Source organism: Triturus cristatus, chromosome 8, assembly GCF_964204655.1.
Source record: "Triturus cristatus chromosome 8, aTriCri1.1, whole genome shotgun sequence".
Taxonomy (NCBI): domain Eukaryota; kingdom Metazoa; phylum Chordata; class Amphibia; order Caudata; family Salamandridae; genus Triturus; species Triturus cristatus.
In genome coordinates, this window is record NC_140591.1 from 117,056,116 (window position 1) to 117,077,890 (window position 21,775).

The 21,775-nt window shown below is 44.1% G+C and overlaps 1 protein-coding gene across 7 annotated transcripts in view; it reads right to left on the reverse strand.

Annotated features, from left to right (window-relative positions):
• TEX55 (testis expressed 55) overlaps positions 1-21,775 on the reverse strand; it is a 460,108-nt gene that overhangs the window by 293,879 nt on the left and 144,454 nt on the right. For all 7 annotated transcript variants that reach the window (XM_085621142.1, XM_085621141.1, XM_085621146.1 and 4 more), the window contains one exon: positions 20,446-20,502. In XM_085621142.1, coding sequence (XP_085477268.1) covers positions 20,446-20,502 — 57 coding nt within the window. The remainder of the gene's footprint in view (positions 1-20,445; positions 20,503-21,775) is intronic.

The following is a 21,775-nucleotide window of genomic DNA, read 5'->3' on the forward strand; positions in this document are numbered from 1 at the left end:
CCGCAAAGCCTACTCGGGGGGTCAGAGACTGCTTATAAATAATTATAATAGATTAATAAAGTGGATACAAATAAAGAAGAAATGTACAATTGAAAATGTAAAAAATGTTCTGTAAATGTGAAGAAATTTGGAACTGGAGGATAAAAATTAAGTTAGTATCCTCAGATTGATTCGTGGGAGCAATGCAAGTGCATCAAACAGAGTACAGTGTGGGCGATGAGTAGCTCCTGTGTATTGTTTTGCGGTTCAAATCATTGAAAGTGCTTAGGCCGGGGTCCTCCACTTCCAGAAATGACTCAGTGGGGGTCCCAATAATGATTAAATGGAGGTCCCTGGGTTCCATTAATAATAATAATTATTATTATTACTATGAACGCACAGCTATACCCGCAGGGTTTCTCTGCACATGGCAGAAAGGGGGAATGTAGAGAGATAACTAAGTGGGATAGACGAGCCAGGTCTTTAAGCCCCTGCAAAAAGCAGGCAGAGACACACAGTTCCTCAATAAAACTGGAAGGGAGTTACAAAGTAGAGGTCCTAGATAGGCAAAAGAACAGTCTTTCATACAGGACAGGTGAAATCTCAGAACAATAAACCAGGTCTGTTGCGAAGATCTCAGAGGATGGGTGATATGGATTAACCAAATCCAAAATGTATTTGGGACCAACTCCGGCATTTACCTTGAACATGTAACATAGAGATTTAAACTTAATGCAATTCGGAACAGTAAGCCGGTGCAGCTCACGGAGAAGGTTAGAAACTGAGGCAAATTTGGCTAACGGATAAGGAAGCCTAACGGCAGAATTCTACACAAGCTGAAATCGGTGGATAGTGAATTTATCGGCTGCCAGGTATAACAAATTGCCGTAATCCAATCTAGATATAATGAGAGCTTGAATCACTGTCCTTTGTGCAGAAAAGGGGATCAGTCAAAGTATCTATTTTAGCCATTTAATTACCGCAAAGCAGGTGGCCATCACCCTATCCACTTGTGGTTTCATAGATAATGATTCGTCCACAATAAAGCCCAGGTTCTTAACCTTGTCCGAAGGTGTGGGTGGAACATCTAAAGCGACAGGCCAGTGAAGAGGTACCCAAACATCGAGCCGCTTGCCAAATAACATGACCTCTGCTTTATCACCGTTGAGTGTGAGTAGGTGTTAAACATCCAAAAGGAAATCTTACCCAAGCCCAAGCTAGAATCAAAAGGCCCATGCCCCTGAGCAGATGACAAAGAGAAGATAATCTGCGTGTTGTCAGCATAGGAAAAGAGAGACAGCCCACAGCTTTCTACCACCTCTGCTGAGGGGTGGATATAAATGTAAAATACCAACGGACTCAGCACCGAGCCCTGCGGAACTCCAGAAGAAAGGGCTTAGGAATTAGACCTATCAGATGAAGAAAGAACCTGAAAGGGTCGGTCCTTAAGGAAGGAACGGAACCACTCCAGGGCCACACCATCAAGACCGAGTGCCATCAGCCCATCCAATAGGATGGGATGAGACACGGTGTCAAAGGCAGCACTGAGATCTAATAGGATGAGTGCTGCTGCTTCTCCCTCATCCAAGCACTGCCATAACAACTCGCTTACCCTCAGAAGGGTGGAATCTGCTGAGTAACCCGCCCTAAAGCCGGACTGAGAAGAATGAAAGAAGTTCTGGCATTTCACAAAATAGGTAAGCTGGTCATTAACATGTTTACCCAAGATTTTAGAGAAGATGGGCACCAAAGTAATATGGCGGAAATTGGACAAATTAGTGGGGTCTAAATTAGATTTTTTTAGGAGCGGAAGGACCATCGCATGTTTGCACTTCTGGGAAACCACCCCTTCATTCAGAGAGGCATTAGGAAGGTCCATAACAATGGATAGTAAGCTGGGGTCAAGCTGACAAAGCAAATGGGGGGGTAGAGGATCTAGAGGGGAGCCCGATTTAATGGACTGGAGAATACAATTAAAAGATGTAATGTCCAGAGGGGACCAAGTATTAAGTTTAGATGAATGGCTAGAAATAGGCTGAAGGTTATGTCCATCACCAGGAGAGGAATTCTGAATGACGGACAATATCTCAGCATCGTTCAATTGTACTCTCTGCAAATGGTCGCTAGCCAATTGGGAATAAATACGGGAGAGAGGGAGAAGCTTGCGATGTACATGGATCAGATAATTCCTTCACCACCTTAAATAGTCTTTTTGCACAATTTGGAGCACCTAAGATTTTACTGGAGTAGAACTCAGCTTGAGCAGATTTACAAAGCCCATGATATTTCTTTAGTGCTACCTTGTTGTTAGTTTTGGTGTCTTCTGTATAGGATTTTCTCCAGAGCCTTTCAAAGACCTTAAATTGTTTTTTCATAAATTTGAGCATTTCATTACACCAAGGAGCAGGAGGCAAAGACCGGCCACAACTTGTTACAGTGGCCTGTTAACATTTATCCACAGCTCCCCCCCACCCCCAAGCCAATGATGGATATGGTTGCGGTCTAGGATCGACAGTTGTTTAATGTCTGGTTCGGCCTCGTGAAGTCAATTATTAAAAGCCAGAAGGTTCAGCTTCGACCAGCTCCTGGTTTTGCCTTACAGCTCGGATAAGAGGGCACACAAGAAGATGCAATTCTCAGCTTAAAAGGCACTCCGGAGTGGTGAGACCAAAGTAGAGGGCAAGGGGCAGCGGTAACCAAGTCAGACAGATTAGAAAAGTTTGGGTCCAAAAGATGTCCTGCAGCATGCGTGGGAGTATTAATGATTAACTGGGGGCTAACAGAAGTCAAAAGGTTAAGAACCACTGCTTTAGAATATATTTGTATCAATTAATGTGTTTGGGAAGGACTGTTTGGAAGCAAACTACCTGTAAATATTTGATTAATGTTTTGAATATTTCCGGCAGGACCATACCTATGGCTATGTACTGTAATTAACCCAGATTGTGAGGAACACAGGGTGACTCCATACTTCCATGCAGTAACCAGATTGGGCTGTTTGCTCCAGAATCAGATGTAACAATACATAGACTGTAGATACGACCTGCATAATTTACTTTGAGATAGGTTGATTGTCTCCTTTGGTGTGCCTTCATCGCAGGCAGAAAACTATTCCAGAAGATTTTAATTTGCAGTAAACAAGTTTATTGCACACCTAAGCCTCGAGTACGGGTGCCTACCTAATTCAGATGGAGCCAGTTCTCAGAGTTAACAGGTTCCTCAGAATTATTGTTTTGCGGTTTTATATAGCGCAAACGCTGCCCGAAACTATGGGAGCGCTTTGCAGGAGCAACATTTACATAACACAAGGACACATTCATTTTTTGTAGGCATGGGGAGATGAAGTGATTTGCCCAGACTCACACGATGTTGAGCTGACGCCGAGACTCGAACCCGGCTCCCTAGATCCAAACTCGGCAGTTCTGGTTGTTACGCCACATCCTCTCTACAAGGCCTGTGGTTAATCTGCAGACCTGGGGCTCCAACCACCAAGGTATTTTCACCTTCATCCACAAATGAAACGAATGCTCATGTCTGAAAATACCTACATTTATGACTGCCAGGAATCCAACAAAGGATCCCTAGCAGGTGGGAATGCAATTACAGCTGCAGGTCTATTTGCCACAATGAGTGCAGAGAAATCCACAGGAGTAAATCCCAAGCAAGGACATGGAAGAGGACGTAACTAAGGGTGAGTTTGTGACTTCCTACAAATGTACATCTATGGGCACTTTCATATTCTAACCCAATCCCGGCCCATCCTCAAAATAGTCAGAAGGTTCTGGCAGTCAATGGCAGATTTACTGAGAGTCTAGGAGGAGGACTTCGCACGGTTGGCTCCTTGCTTTCTGTGCTAAAATCTTTGCTGTGCACATTTTCGCAAAGGGGGAATAAGGTAGATGTCACATTACATTCCCAGTACCATGCCTGTAAACCTGCCCAAAAGCAGTAAACCTGTACCTATACATAGGCATAAGTATCTGTGCAAATTTACTATTTTTTTGTGAATAGTGCCACTGGTGTCTTAGAAACAGGCATTTCCGAGGCCAAGGTTTCTTAGGGAAATTCTGAGGGAAATGAGCAACTACTGTGGGCAACGGGGTCAGCATTACCAATTCCTCACTGTAATTCCTCAATTTTAAGGTGAATCTCAGGGTGGTCTGGTAATTAGTGGCAAATAATCTGCTTCTTGCACACATGAAATCGTCCACGTTCCAGAAGCCTCGAGCAACTTGCACACACACGACAGCATGTTTGTTCAAATAGTCAAGGAATCATGACACACCAGTTGGCAGTCAAGATCTACAAAGTTCCACCTCACAATGGTTGGAGGAAGAGATTGGCAGATGTTAGGTGTGTTGGCAGATGTTAGATGTGTTGGTGGATGTTAGATATGTTGACAGATGTTAGGTGTGTTGGTAGATGTTAGATGGGAGCTGCACATACTCCTGGTTTCAGAGAAGCAGCATGGTAAATCAATTTATTGTCCTGGCTCTTCGTGGAGGGAGCATCATATGAGCCACATTACAGTAGCAGCTACCAAGCACAAAGTGGACCTCTTCAGTGGATCCAGTCTCAACTTCAGCAAATCTATTGAAGCAGTTAGTTCAACTACTAACAATGGACAGCAAATAACAAAAGCAGCATTGTATTAAAATTAGGGGATGGGTCCTTGGCAAAAACGTCCTGTTTTCACTAAGGTACAACTAGAATTCAATATGTGACACATCTTAGCTGAAGAGTAGTCAACAACAATCCAAAGCATTGTGGGCCTGATTCACAAAGGTAAACTTACACTTTTGTGTAAGTTTACTACTTTTCAGTAAACTTAGACCAAAAGTCTAACTTTACTACTTTTGGGTATTCACAAAGGTAAACTGAGACCAAAAGTCTAACTTTACTATTTTTAGGTATTCACAAAGGTAAAATGAGACCAAAAGTCTAACTTTACTATTTTTAGGTATTCGCAAAGGTAAACTGAGACCAAAAGTCTACCTTTACTATTTTTAGGTATTCGCAAAGGTAAACTGAGACCAAAAGTCTACCTTTACTATTTTTAGGTATTCGCAAAGGTAAACTGACACCAAAAGTCTAACTTTACTATTTTTAGGTATTCACAAAGGTAAACTTTGACCAACAGTCTAACTTTACTACTTTTCGGTATTCACAAATGTAAACTTAGACCAAAAGTCTAACTTAACTACTTTTCGGTATTCACAAAGGTAAACTTAGACCAGTATTCTAACTTCACTAGTAGTAACTTACCTTTGTGAATATCCAAAAGTAGTAAAATCATTAGGTAGAACACATATACCCAAGTTATCCCTCATCTTTGGTCTTGGGCCACAAGATGTGCAGCCAAAGCTTCACCCAAATCAAAAATATGGCTTCAAAAAGGTGAGAGTGGGCTGATTCCCATCACTCCTTGCAACAGAAAAGAGAATGTGGAATACTCACTATGCCATAAACATTATTATCTCCTCCTGAAGTGTCCCACGCTTTAATATAAGGTATACAAAAATAGTTTCATCATTTTACCAGTCCTCTTGAACAGACAGGCTGTGTTTTAACATTAGATTTCATATGTGTATCAACAGCAGACATGCATGACGTAAAACAAACCATCATATTTCCATAACTAGTTACATTAAGAATTGTATTCTAATGTGACACCTACTTTCAGTTCAATTCTGCCAGAGTTAGTGCAAAGTGAGAGCAATAGCCTTTGGATACAAACAGTATTTCACGTTATCAGAAAGTTATTGGTAAGTGGAACATTTTCTCTGGGAATGGAGCGGAGGGTATCCAATCCCTTAGAGAAGGGACTGCGTTCAGCAGGATTGCATGGGAGGGAGTTTTCAATCTGGTATAATAAGCATTGATTACTCCAAGTATGTAAAAGTTGCTAAATATCTCTATTTGTGAAGAGGATCTTTGGTGACTGATCTTGAGCTGCAAGATTGTTTCTGGGGCCAAAGAAACATTGAGATGCAGATTTAGTAGAGTTTATGAGGCGTGTTAATAACTGCTTCAAATGCTACAGATTCTGGTTGTTGTGTACTGTGCCATGAAGTATCAATTTAGTCCCTGAGTTCATAGAAAAGAAACTCTAAATTACAATTTACTCACAATAAATATTAAAGATAGACAACTAGAGCTTATGGGAGAATTAATGGTGCGGGTCATTAACCATCATTGAATCATGGCTGAGCCCTTTCACGGTCGATTATGGACTCCTTAGTTTGAGCAGGAAACTACATCATCAGAGCAGACTGATCTCCTAATTCTGATGGTGGTTTAGTCATCATTTTTAAAAACTCAGAAATCTGTGTGACTTAATAAAAACCATAAACGTACAGCATACAATCAATCAGAATATCATGGCCATATGAAAAGTAAAAGAATACAATCATAGACTTAAAACTGATATTAAAACAAATTAACTACAGCAGCAGAAGAAGAACACAACATTTAGGCCTCTCCATATTCAGGATATTATATTGTGTCCTTTATACGGCACTTATATTTTGACAGATCTTCTATAGAAACCTCCCCCCAAGGTAGCAGCAAAATTTAAGACCTAGAACATAGCCATATAGAGAGCATACTATAAAGTTCATAGTACAAAAAGCAAGAAAACATAATACAACCACAGATGTAAACAGATATAGAATCAGTATGACCATAGGAACAAGTAGGAAACACAATTAACCAAAAATCTGCAATAAATGCCAACAAGGAACTACCCAACTTTTTGAATGTGAAAAAGTATTCATCTTAGGAGCACCATACACTAGAACCTATCTGCATCTGATTCACAGCCCACCAAAACTCAAGCCCAACTTCATAGAACAACTAATGGACTACATCACCCATAACCAGATCTTATCTCACATAATCATTTTATCAAAATTATTTAGGGTCTTAGATGTGCTACTCAACTACACAACTTAATAATACAGGTAGCGGATAAACAAAAAACAGTCAGGAACATTCCAAATAAAAGTATATTACTATGGCTGTCAAGATGGCCGATGAGCTGGAGCTCCCTGCTGAGGTTCTGGGTTTTGGGATCACTTGTAAGTGAATATCTCTGTTTTGCCACCCATCCACCCTTTACTCGGGTCTCATTTCGGAAAGGGAGGCTTGGGTGTACAGCGGATGCCGTTTCGAAACCTCATCTACCCTTATGGGGATCACAGGATGTGGATCCCCCTTCTCGGAGGCCTGACCGAGGGCCATTGGGATAGTCTTACCGAACGGATTCGGTCGATGCGCCTGGAGCTTGCCCAAAATCTGCCTCACTGGTGCGGTCCGGATCGGAGGGTGTGAATCAGAGATGGTTACCGGCAGGTTTGCTGGGGGAGGCTTGTCTGCGCTCTTCTAGGGACGGCGGATCGAGTTATCGGCATGGGAGTTCCTGGTGCTTGCTGGTGGACACGCAAATGTCCATTTCCTCCGATTGGCATTGCAGCGATTCCAAGTGAGTTGCCGCTCACTCCCCATCCCCTTTACCGGCGCGGGAGAGGGCTGACCACATCGCTAGCTACACCCGCTGCCTCCCGATCAACCTGAGTGTACGCGGTCCAGAGGCTGCATTCGTTTCGTCGTTTTACATCCGCTGCCCCCTGGTCTGCCTGAGGGTTCGCAAGCCTGAGACTGTGCACGTATCACAGACCGCATTCGCTGCATTTTTTTAGTCCTGCGGGTGGAGTGAAGGCAGCGCTCGTTGTGCGGGTTGTTCCGCTTCAGCAACTGATAACCAGCTCTTTTCCTGTCTGGTGGACTTCCATGGAGAGACGAGATGGCGGTGTGCTCCTCGGCAGCGCTTGCTGTTTAACAAACGTGAGCCCAAGCCCAGCAGCGGTTCTAGGACGCAGCAGGACGTGAGGCCGCAGCACTGGAATCGGAGGAGAAGATGTCCTCAGCAGAGATTGGAGAAGTTTGAGGGCGGTACTCGGCCACGATTCCAGAAGCCTACGTGAGACCGAACGGAGCAGCCTGAGTCCAATTTAGGAGGAACAGCTGCCATACCGGTGAGCCTTTGTAAAAGGGGAAGAGCAGGAGAAACTCACTGGGTGATAAAACTGGTGGTCTTGAGAGCGGGCGAGCCGTGAACACCGGAGATCGGGGCTGACTGACTCTAAGATGGCGGCTGCCTGGGACAGAGCCCCGAGAACAGTGATCTACTATTGCCTGCTGATGAAAGGCCCGGGCCCCCGCATTTTCTGATGTTGCTGCATGCCTAGCCTTAACGAAGAGTCCACAGCTTTAACGGATTGGAGAGGCTCAGGTCATTGAGACTCAGATCCTACCATATTCTGCAAGAAACAGCCTGCCTTGAAAGAGAGTCAGCCTGACAAACATCACCCCACCTCACTGTTTGATCGAGACTAGAACACAGGAGCTATTGAGGGAGGCATGGAACGCGCTGCAGCACAGTCTGAGGAACCAGCTGGACAAGCGCCACGAAGCAAGCACCACTTAATGCTTGAATTACGCTCAGGGTTTCCCAGGAACAACGGGACTTGTACGGCAGATGGAGCCATGACGAGGCCCCCCGGGCAGAAACCATGAATATTGTACTTACCGTGGAGACTGAGCAACATGGTCGATACCTAGTGGAGCTGTTTAGGCAGCTATAGAGGAGTTTAGCTCTGGTTTACCCCCTCAGCCGTCACCTACCCAGCCAGACATTGGACAAGGTTTTTCTTTGTCTCCCCGTTTGGTTTCCTTCCTTCCACCACCTCCTCCCTCCGTGATCCTGTGGCTTCCTCCCCTTTCCAGCTGATACGTTAATATCTCTTGCTCCTGTGTAATCACTGTTTTTCTCCTTATGTTTATTCTTGGCTGCTGTAACTGATGTAATTTTGTAACCTGTAACTTGCTGATCCTCATGTTAAGCAGTGGCGCCTGAGCAACTTTGGCTAATGCCCGGTGGAGCTGTCATATGCAGCTATAGAGGAGTTTGGCTCTGGTTCACCCCTCGGCCGGCACCTACCCAGCCGGACATCGAACATAGTTTTCCCTGCCTCCCCGTTGTGTTTTCCTACCTGCATTCTCTACCCCCATTTACCATTCCCACTCTACCTCATCACTCCCCATAACACGTGTGTTCGCGCTAATAATCTCACATTATTGTGTAATCTCATGTTTCTTCTTTTCTCCTATGTCTATACTTGTCTATGTAATTATGGAACCTGTAATTCACTGATCCTCATGTAAAAAGCTCTGATACCTCCAGGTCTAGCCAGCGCTATATAAAACTTTTCAAATAAATAAATAAAATAAATACTGTGCATCAGAGAATGAATGGGATTATCAGTGTGTTTATTAGAATGTCTTCTTTTGATTCAATAAGCTTTTGATACATATGTGTGTGCGTGTGTGTGTGTATATATATATATTCACTGAAAAAACCATAGGTTTCAGGGATGATAATGATCATTATAATTAGAAATTAGCATTTAAAAAACCTTTGAAATTCACTGAAAAAACCATAGGATTCAAGCACGTTATAGTTAGAAATTAGCATTTAAAAAACCTTAGAAATTCACAGAAAAAAACATAGGTTTCAGGCACGTTAAAGTTAGAAATTAGCATTTAAAAAACCTTAGAAATTCACTGAAAAAACCATAGGTTTCAGGCACATTATAGTTAGAAATTAGCATTTAAAAAACCTTTGAAATTCACTGAAAAAACCATAGGTTTCAGGGATGTTCTAGTTAGTTGGACATTTCACTCAAAGAAAACCATAGAAATTCCCCTGTTATAGTTAGTTGAGCTAACTATAACTTGCGCCCCCGCAATGCACTGCTGATGATGTCACATATTACATCATTCATGACATGGTCAGTGACATCACTGATGACATCACTGATGACATCTCAATGACATCACTGATGACATCATCCAGTGAATGTGTGTTTCTATAAAATGTAAATATGTTTTATATATATATGCCAAGGTGTATTGAAGAATGAATGGGTGTATAAGAGTCAGGATGGATGATTAAGTAGGTGTGTGACTGACTGTATAAGTGAGTGATTAATTGTGTCTTGCTTAATTCATGTGTTAGCGACTGATACAGACATTCACACATCTATATGAGCTATTGATTGCTTGTATGGGTGCCTGAGTAGGTGGGTGGGGGGGTGACTCTGTGCATAGATGTGTGAGTGGATAATTCACTGGGTATATGGGTTCGAGTCTGTATCTGTGAAGGGCTGTATGGCTTGGGGAGTGTGTGTATGAGTGTCTTGGTGAGTAAATGGATGCCTCAGTGGTACATGTGTGAGTAACTCCATATGTGAAAGGCAGTATATATATGAGTGTTGGACTGTATAAATGACTATATGTGAGAGTGAGTGATTGTGAGAGTGCCTGTATGGATCAGTGTGTGCTTGTATTAGTTATTGTATTAGAGTGTAAGTGTGTGTTAGTATATGTATAAATAAGTGACGTGGTATGTGTATAACTGTACAGTTGAGTAAATAAAAGTGTGACTGATTATTTCCATTACAGACTAGGTGTGTGAATAACTCTATGAATGAGAGGCGGTGTGTGAGTGTCTGTATAGATAAGTGACTGGATATGATAATGCTATAGTAATGGCTGACTGTATGTATGAGTGACTGTATGGGTGAATGAATGGATGTGTGTGTAAACCTAGGAATTAGTGAGTGGATATGTACTAACTGGTATTGGTGTGTTCATGGTTTCGAATATTATACTATGTATTTTAGAGTGGATGTCATCAGTGATATCATTTGAGTTGTCATCAGTGATGTCACTGACCATGTCATGAATGATGTAATATGTGACGTCATCAGCAGTGCATTGCGGGGGCACGAGTTATAGTTAGCTCAACTATCTATAACAAGGGAATTTCTATGGTTTTCTATGAGGGAAATGTCCAACTAACTAGAACATCCCTGAAACCTATGGTTTTTTCAGTGAATTTCAAAGGTTTTTTAAATGCTAATTTCTAACTATAACGTGCCTGAAACCTATGGTTTTTTCAGTGAATTTCTAAGGTTTTTTAAATGCTAATTTCTAACTATAACGTGCCTGAAACCTATGTTTTTTTCTGTGAATTTCTAAGGTTTTTTAAATGCTAATTTCTAACTATAACGTGCTTGAATCCTATGGTTTTTTCAGTGAATTTCAAAGGTTTTTTAAATGCTAATTTCTAATTATAATGATCATTAAACCTATCTTTTTTTCTGTGTTTTTTAATTATCAACCCATTTTCAACTTGGTGAAAACTGCAAATCTCACCACTCTTCCATCAATACCTTACACCAACAAAATTGCCACAAACGAGAGCCACAACTAACGCTAATGAAATGCAAAGTAGGTGTTCCCGTGCAAAAAAAACACAAAAAAACCACTTCCCCATATTTTTAACGACCAGCCATATCTGCAATGCGATCCAAAAAGCAGGCGGAAAGCCGAGTTAGCAGTAACAAATTAACATTAACCTTTAACTGGTGTAAGGAGGTCGACTATCTACTCCGTGAATTGGACCCAACTCACAGCCACATCTAAAGACCAACACGAGATAGAGCTACTGATCATGCAGGTCCGACACGCAACAAGCCCACAACACCCAGCGCCACCACCACCAGAACCTCCCCCCCGCACCACCCACCCTACTTCCACCAAGGCAGCGCAAAACAGGACAACGGACCTTCCCAAAACACCATGCCCCTCAGCCACACAATAGCTGAATGTTGGGAGATGTGGCAACCAACTATATATGAAGGAGGCCAGTCACCCTTCAACAATAAAGCACACAATGCCAAGTGTAACGCTGATGTGCTGCACAGACCTCACTCTGCAAAGCACAAACCTCTCCATGTGGAGATATACTGTTGATACGTGTAGTGTAGTGCACAGTGGACGCAACCATGTTACCTCAGGCAGTGGGGAAGATCTCGGTCATGTAGCTGTGTTGTCCCCCCCTGGAAGCGGAAGCGGAGTGGGCTGCTCCAACGTACGCCACTCCAGCGTAGCAGTATGAATAAATAGGCCAGGCCCTAGGCGTGGTTCACTTGAGGGAAGACCAACGAGTCTGTCACAGCGGCAGCCCTCACACTGGCATGTGGCTGCCGCCATAACTGCGGGCCTCCTTGACACAGGCCCCCTGTGAACCCAGCGGCACAGCACCGCAGACTTATGTCTGTACGACTACTGCCTTCGATCTACACTGCGGACAGCAGTGCTCACAATTCAGATGCAGTGGTGATTGCAGATGTCGCAGTCCAGTTTGCAAGACACTTTGCTTCCAGTGCGGCCCGCCCAGACCACGCATCATCGCACGGTGCGCACACGCTGTGTGCTTCAGGTGCTATTAACTCACTGCACCATAAATCATCGCCACGTAGATGTGCGCCCATCCTGACCGCTGCCTCCGCCCTACACTGGGGTTACACGGTTCACAATTCAAGATTAGTAGCGACGCAAATTGTGTAAGACACTATAATGGGTTAAGAAGACCACATGCTCCCAATCTGTGCAGCTCAAGTCAACGTCACCTGCCTGTGGGCCTTTGCTGACAGCTGCCTCCGGCATACACTGTGGAAGACCAACGACACGTGGTGCCAACTAACCCTGTTCAACACAAGCCGATTCCACATCTGTAAGTGTGTCCTGAGTCCTGAATTGCAGCGACGACAGCACCAGACAGATAAGTGAGGGGTATTTCCATATGGAAGGCCAGAGACACGTGGTGCCACTGAACCTGCACTACGCAGGATGGTGGGGCCACCAAGGTGTGCACGTGGCTGTGGGCCCTTGCACACCGCTACCTCTGGCCTACACTGTGGAAGACCGGCGACAAATGGTGCCACTAACCGTCTTCAACACAAGCCGATCCCACATGAGGAACTGTGTCCTAAATCCTGAATGGTAGTGACCCTAACTCCATGAGACAACCACAGCACCAGACTCCCTTCGATCAGTGAGGCATATTTGCAACGGCTGCAACACGTGGTGCCAATAACTCTGTTCAACACAAGCCGATCCCACATGTGTAACTGTGTCCTGAGTCCTGAATTGCAGTCACCCAAAGTCCGTGGCAGCGACCACAGCACCACACTCCCTTCGATCAGTGAGGCATATTTCGATATGCAAGGTCGGCAACACGTAGTCCCACTAACCCTCTTTAACACAAGCCACATGTGTAACTGTGTCCTGAGTCCTGAATAGCAGTCACCCCAAGTCTGTGGCAGCAACCACAGCACCACACTCCCTTTGATCAGTGAGGGGTATTTCCATATGCAACTACAGACTCCAGTAGGCAACTAACTATCACAGTCCTACACCCTACATATTATCCTTTTAGTATCCTCGCTTCAAGATTTCTTTTTTTATATCAGTTGTAGCTTTACTACAATGACCAAATCAATCTTCAAATGCAAACTAACATGGAATAGCAGTCTACACTACAGGCAGTACAGCTCGCAATTCCAATTTTAAATGCTAATTTCTAACAAAATTGTACTCAGAAAATACAACACTTCGTCAATGTATTCTATACTTATTTCATCTTTTCATCATACGCTTACACTGCACTCAGTAGGGCTCACAATGAAAATGATTTCTTCATTCATTAACTACAGAGTCCACTAGGCAAGTAACTATTACAGGCCTCAAATCTACATAATATCCTTTTAGTATCCTTTCTTGTTGAACATTTTTTATATCAGTTATAGCTTTAGTACAATGATCAAATTCATTTTCAAGTACGAATGAACACTCTGCAGTCTACACTGCGGGCAGAAGACCTCACAATTTGAATTTTGGACACGTGGTGCCAACTAACACTGTCCAACACAAGCCGATCCGACATGTGTAACTGTGTCCTGAGTCCTGAATGGCAGTGACCCCAAGTCCATGGCAGCGACCACAGCACCAGACTCCCTTCGATCAGTGAGGCATATTTCGATATGCAAGGCCGGCAACACGTAGTCCCACTAACCCTCTTTAACACAAGTCGATCCCACATGTGTAACTGTGTCCTGAGCCACTGTGTCCTGAGCCCTGAATGTGAGTGACCCCAAGTCCATGGCAGTGACCACAGCAGCATACTCTTTGATCAGTTAGCCATATTTGCAAATGCAAGGCCGGCGACACGTAGTCCCACTAACCCTCTTTAACACAAGCTGATCCCACTTGTGTAACTGTGTCCTGAGTCCTGAATAGCAGTCACCCCAAGTCCGTGGCAGCGACCACAGCACCAGACTCCCTCTGATCAGTGAGGCATATTTCCATATGCCAGGCCGGCGACACGTAGTTCCACTAACCCTCTTTAACACAAGCCGATCCCACATGTGTAACTATTTCCTGAGTCCTGAATAGCAGTCACCCCAAGTCCGTGGCAGTGACCACAGCACCAGACTCCCTCTCGTCAGTGAGGCATACTTCCATATGCAAGGACAACAGCACATGGTGCCAGTAACCCTGTTCAACACAAACCGATCCCACATGTGTAACTGTGTCCTGAGTCCTGAATGTCAGTGACCCGAACTTCGTAACAGAGACCACAGCACCACACTCCCTTCGATTAATGAGGGGTATTTGCATATGGAAGGCCGGCGACACGTGGTGCCACTGAACCTCCACTACGCAGGCCGGTGGGGCCACCAACGTATGCATGTGGCTGTGGGCCCTTGCTCACCGCTATCTCTGGCCTACACTACGGTCAGCACGCCTCACAATTCAGATAGAGTCCTGATTCCACATGACGCAGTCCAGTAGCCAAAACACATTGCTCCCAGTGCGGCCCGTCCACACCAAGCATCATCACAGGCTCATACAGTCTCAATACTTCTGGTGCCACTAACCCTCTTTAACACAAGCCGATCCCACATGTGTAACTGTGTCCTGAGTCCTTCATGGCAGTGACCCCAGCACCACACTCCCTTCGATCAGTGACGCATATTTCGATATGCAAGGCCGGCGACACATAGTCCCAGTAACCCTCTTTAACACAAGCCAATCCCATGTGTAAATGTGTCCTGAGTCCTGAATGGCAGTGACCCCAACTTCGTGGCAGCGACCACAGCACCAGACTCCCTTCAGTCTTATTTGTCGTTCTTTTCTTTAAATAATTTTTTTGATATGTAAATCTATACATGACTAAGATTCTTCTTTGTCCAACCGCACAGGAACACTTCCAGGCCCAAGAAGGTTGTTGGAGTTTGATGATAATGTGGGAAGAGTGTGCGTTACCTGCTGATGTGGGGAGAGGCAGCGTCAACGGGGTATCTATCACAGAAAGAACTCCGATATGTTTTCACAAATGCCTCGGAAAAAAGCCAGCTGACGGACTGAATCACAAAATGGTTTTTCAATGCTTATGTAATGTGAGTTACAAACAGTTCGCACCCCAGCTGCGGCCCGTCCACTCGACTAACAGACGCAGTACTACGAGCAGTCCGTATTATTGTAGTTATCCCTACCCGGTTCCGTCGTAGGCCACGCCAAGCCACTGCGATTACGTTCTGACGTTGGCCCCACATAGCTACCTGTCGCAGGCGTACTCGCTGTTGGTGTGCAGGTCAGTAGTCTAGTTCTCAACATTTCACGGCCACTCCCTCAGGGCAGATTTGCACACACATCACACCCATCCGGCACATGCCTCACAGGCCATGTGACCACGCAAATATAATCGATCGACAACGTCACATCCTTTATTGCCAGTGCTGACTAGATGGCGGACGCTCCACGTGTCTCAACCATAAAGAGTCTTTGAAAAGTTGCGCAGACGGTTAGTCGCACCCGGATCTGAATAGCCATCAGGGGCCGACCACCCCCTTGGCGCGGACTTCAGATGCCAAGGGTTAGTACCACCCAAACTTCATATGGCCATCAGGGGCCTACCACCACGTGCACACACTTGAGTTCCACAGACTTAGTGGCCCCAAAAGCTGATGTGGCCATCGATGACTCAGGACTCAGCGACATGTGTGAGATCTGCCGGGCCGCGGAGAAGCTGATGTGGTCTCCGCCATTGATGACTCAGGACTCAATGACATGGGTGAGATCTGCTGGGACGTGGAGAAGATGATGTGGTCTCCTCCATGACTCAGGACTCAGCGATATCTGTGAGATCCGCGGAGAAGCTGATGTTGTTTCCGCCATTCATGACTCAGGACTCAGCGACATATCTGGGATGCGCGGAGTTTTGACGGGCACGTGGAGTGCCCACTGCTGCACACTCCGGTGGCACCATGTAATTATTTGCTCATGGAGTCGCAGAGGTGGCAGGGTCTCTCTCTCTGTCTCTCTCTCTGTATCTCTCTCTCTCTCTCAGTCTCTCTCTCTCTCTCTTCCTTCTTTTCTTCTATCCCTCTAACTCTCTCTTCCTTCTCCCTTTCTCACTCCCTTTCTTTCTTTCCCACTCTTTTTCTCTCTGGCTTTTTTTTCCTTCTCTGTTTCTCTGTGCCTCTCTTCTTTGATATGCCCATTACACACGTCCTTATTTTGTGCTTTATTTTCCAGGCTCTGTCGTCGGCATCCATGGTCCCCACAGGAGTGTTTCGCCTTCTTGTTTTCTATTATTTTTGTTACATTTTGTTTATTAGTTTATCATTTATGTATATGTTGATAAGAAATACATTTTGCAAATAGTTTTTCGTTATCGTTTACATATATATTTTAAAAAAAAGAAAGTTAAAAAAATAATAATAATAACGTTTTTGGTTGTTCTCTTCACTGCTGTGTGACTCTTTCTTGTTCTTATTACTGTTATTTGATGGAGTCCACCATGGTGTTAAATTTTGAGGCACTTATTGTGGGAATACTGGTGATGTCTTCAGTTTACACCAACCAACTGAATAGTGTGTTAGATTTATCTCAACTTTACTTCCATTAAAGTGCTGATAATGAAATGCAGACTAGCCGTTCCCGTACAAAAAACCGCGAGGTGCACTTTTGCGATTTATTCTAAATACTAAAAACCTGTATTGAATTGCATTGAGGTAGTGGCTGCACTTACAGTGTACACACAAAATCAATTAAGAACTCTCATTGTATTTATATTGATTTGGAATAGTGCGTCAAGTGCTAGATCTTGACGAGATACACTGCTCAGTTCGTATATTGTTCTGCACACGAAAAAAATCACATCACAACTTTCACACCAACTGCAATACAAAACAAATTCCGGCGATAAGCCATGTTAGCACCCGGTATTTTACACCTGCTTTCTGCTGCTGTTAAGCAGGACGACTACCTGCACCATGAAACGGAACACAGCCAATAGCCACACCAGAACACCCACAGGTGCCATAGAATCAATGAGCATGATGCAGTGATACCCATGAGGGCCACAAGACTCATCGCAACAACTCCAGGACCGCCAACACCCCCAAACCCGCATCTGAGCAAGTGTGTCCCTGTGGTCATTGTCTTAGCATGATAGCCACGAGCCCTGCAACATCACAGTGTGCTGTCACCTCAGTGTTGGCAGTGAGCCTGGACATGTAGCTACGCACGCATCCTCCTGCATGCACAACCGGCATGTGCTGGTCCGGAGTACACAGGTCAGCGCAGGGGTGTGCCTATCTGGCAATGGGAACAGGGTGTCTCGGACATGTCCGTGTACAGGCAGTGCAGTAAGTGTGTCTCTGTGTTCTGGTGTGGCCTGCTACAAAAGCCGCAGTACTCGATGTTGTAAAGTGCCATGCACCACCTCCAAACGGCACTGTGATGGTGTAGTTTGAATGTAGCAGGACATGCGCGAATAGGAATTACAATGGTGTGCCGTACAAGTGCACGAGATACAACAGCGCACCGTAGAAAAGTGTGGGGGCTCGTGGGAGGGAGAAGCAGCTGTTTGGCAATGTAACACACAGTGAACTCGCCCATGTGCCACGTGCTGGGCATCTCATCCATCATAACCACCGTCGCAGACATCCCACAACACCAACGACTGGCCTTTGTACACATTCTGTATGAATGCAGCATGGTTTTCACTTCTATGCTCGTTCAGTGGTGTTATGTTGGCGGGTTGTGTGACTTGTGCTCCTTGTTGGTGTGTTTCATTTTGGCCATTGTTTGTCTATACTTGTGCTGTACTTAATTGTGCATGTGTGCCATTCTGCCCATCTCCCCCCGTCCCTGCTTCTTCCTCTTCCTGGTGCTGTTGTGTCTATATTTTTGTTGCTCCACACATAAACACATGTAAAGAACAAATTAGAATAGTTCATTGATTCTTTTAGGTTTCAAAACTTCTCTCAATTGGTTTCTTTTTAATTTTCCATATAAACCGTTTTTATAATATTCAACAACACACAGAAGTCAGAAGTGCAACATATTCTATCAACTCACTTTCTAGAACATTCTACAACACATGCAGGTTAAAAGTTCATCAATTTTTTTAAACTTAACGATATTTTTTTGCAACATTTTCTCCAACATTTAACGGCACGTGCAGGTTAAAAGTTCACGATTGTTTCAAGTTCGAACAGTGCCTTCCAAATGCAAGTAGCAGCTGTGGTTCAGTTGAGCAAATTCTATCCTATGATATGTACTCCACGTTGAAACTGCTTTTTCTTAACCAATCACAAAGATGCTTTTCCTCAAAATGAATGTGTACCCTACTTTTAAAAAAGAAGGCTTTTCAACTCCCAATCACGTATCGTTTTGTATGGCAAAAAAAAGTACTTCCCCATCTTTAAACATATCTCTTATTCTACCAAGGAACTGCATGAGCTACAGACACCTTTCCATACCTTCCAAACATACCTTCAAAATGCTAGTGTGGGTCGTAGGACATAGCTATATTTTCAGGTGCAAGAGGTATGCAGAACACAGACGTATTGACTTAGACCTAGGTTTACAAAATGTGGACATTAAATGGTTTACACAGAGAAGATTGAAGTTGCACCAATTGCTACCTTTGGTTAAAACCTCTTTGCATCTTCCACACCCTGACCTCATGATTGTGCATTGTGGTGGAAATGACCTAGGCACATTGACTGGGGTAGGTTTGGAAATGCTTATGAAGGACACCTTTGAACACCTCAGCTCAGCACCATGTGACTCTGGGCAATAGCTCACTTAATAGCTCACATCATTTCCACGCCGGCCTTCGAGGGCCTTCAGACCCATAGGGGTGAGTAGTTTGCGCTTTACAAAATACCGTATTGATTTGATACGCGCAAACTTACCTTTCCCCTCCCTGTATAAGACCACCTAAGCACCATACACAAGTTACAAAGTTCAAATCAAAAGTTCCACCGAGTAGGTATAACTACATGCTGACACTACTTGACAGATGTGGCACAGCGGCCAGAGCACATGACTTCACAGCATATGACACACAGTTTGGACTCACGCTTTCATCCCCGACTCCGGCAGCACCTCAGCCTAGCACCATGAGACTCTAGACAATACCTCACATATTTTCCGTACCCCAGGACTTTCAAACCAGTAGGAGTCAGTAGTTCATCCTAGTAGGTATAAACACATGCTGACACTACTTCCACAGGTGTGCTGCAGCGGCCAGGGCACATGACTTCACACCATAAGACACACAGTTTAGGCTCACGCTTTCATCCCCGACTCCCGCAGCAGCTCACCTTAGCAGCATCAGACTACGGAATACCTCACTTAATTTCCGTACCCAGCACTTTCAGACCGAGATGAGTAGTTCGCTTCGCACCCCCTCTATAGCACACCCTAAACACCCCACAGAGGTTACAGTGCTCCTACTCTCCTCTTTCCCATGTTTTTCACCCTTTTCCCCCCTTACTCGCTTCAATGGAATCACAAAATGGTGGCCAACACTTCCTAGTTGCAAATGCTTGCAGCCAATCAGCAGCAAGCTCATGCTCGTAACGCCTCAGCCAATCAGATGGCAGAATTCCCAAATATCGATATCTGTAAATTTCGATACTTCTCAAAAACTACTGAACGGATTTACACCAAATAAACAAAAGGGTGCTTTCTAGACCAAGACCCTTCTCCCTGCCAAATGTGGGGTAATTCCGTTCACCCGTTCGACCTGTAGCGTTGTCTAAAGTTTCCTATGGAAATTAACATTGAAAAAACATGTTTTGGGACCCCCCTTTTTTCTCGCCCCCCCCCTTGACAAATCACCCCCAAACTTTCAACATAAGAGCTGATTTCATCAAAGAATTAGTTTTGAAAATGTCACGAAGATTCATCAATCGGCGCCAAAGTTATTGTGAATAGAATGTTGCCATTTTCCTATATTAACTAGGTCCTAACTATAACTACCTACTGGCAACCGCCAGTAGGTAATACATATATATATGTATAAAATCATAAATTAAAATTATTTGGTAACAATGAACAACAGCTCAGAACTGACTTGAAAGTAGAGACAAAAACCAAAGGAGCTGCTGCTCTCTGCCTAATAATGCAACAGGCTGTGTTTCAAATAGTAAACATACCACTGATAATGTATTTTATTTCATTAAATGAACTCACCCCTTCATCATCAGGCAGACTAGTCAAGCTGTACGCCTTGTCCTTGGGTGTTAATCCCTGAATAAAAAGCAAGAATTGTGTGTGTCAACATTGAGAAAGGAAAATAAGCAGTCTTGTACATTTTGCAGCTTTTAATGTTGATCTTCTCTGGATGTCACTAATTTTATGGTCAAATATTTTTTATTACAGATAACGAATAAAGATACTCATCCCATAACCCAGCCGGATTGGCAAGGAGAACACTTTTTTATCTTTTGATTAAAAGAAATGTATCATCTCTAAAACGACCACTAGCTTATTTCTGACCCCAAGCACCAACAACACAATTAAAAAGTAAGGTCCCTGGACTGGCCCATTTTTAGACTCACAAGCCATCGTCAATTGTCGTTCATGAGCCCTCATGTTACCCACAACTACCTCATGAATGTGCACCGTACATTATCATCTTAACAAATCTTCCAGAACTATCTACGGGGGTCAAAGAAAATTACATGACACAGAAAAATAAGGCAATGTATTGGCTGAAAATGAACTCGGTATGGACGAGTTAGTACATGTAAGAAGGGTGCCCTGGCTTGGCATACATCCAAAGTATGGAACAGGGGATTGTATTATTATCAACTTAAGGAGTCCCCGTTTAGTAGAAATGTTGTTACATGACCATGTCCAGATGACATCTCCCTTGTGTAAGATCAAAGCCCTCCCATTAGGGTTCTTTTAAAGACAAAGACCCTCCCTTAGACAAACACTCGCTGGGCTCTGACCGTCTCAAGAGCGAGCCCAACACCCACATGCCAGACAATATGATGGACCCCTTCTCCAGGATGGTTATTTTTACTCTCCCTTTGCAACATCAAATAGATTTACCACATTATGCCATCTTGATGAGCAGGACTGACGAAAGGAGTCAAAAGGGCAGAGTACATGTAGGAAGGCCCGAGTATGCCAGGATTCTACACAAAATGAGTCAGCTCGATTTGAATGAATTGATATTACCACAGATCATATGGTTATCAAGTCCTGGAGTGTTGCGGGGATAAAAAGCAAAATGGGGAATCCTGATTGGCTGAACCTCATAGACTCATAGCTCACATTATTTGTTTGCAGGAAAACTGGCATAGGGAAGATGTTCAGTTACACGTTTTGTATCAATCATAACCCCAGCTACTCCCTCTGGAAGCGGGTGAGAAAAGGGAGATTGGCAACGTTTATTTCAATTTTAGCTTCTATTGTAATTAGAAAACAACGTAATAGTTCACCGTATTATCAGCTGGTGCACCTAGCATTCGAGCAGAATCTTGAGGTTGTTTCGGTCAACTTCAATAACAAT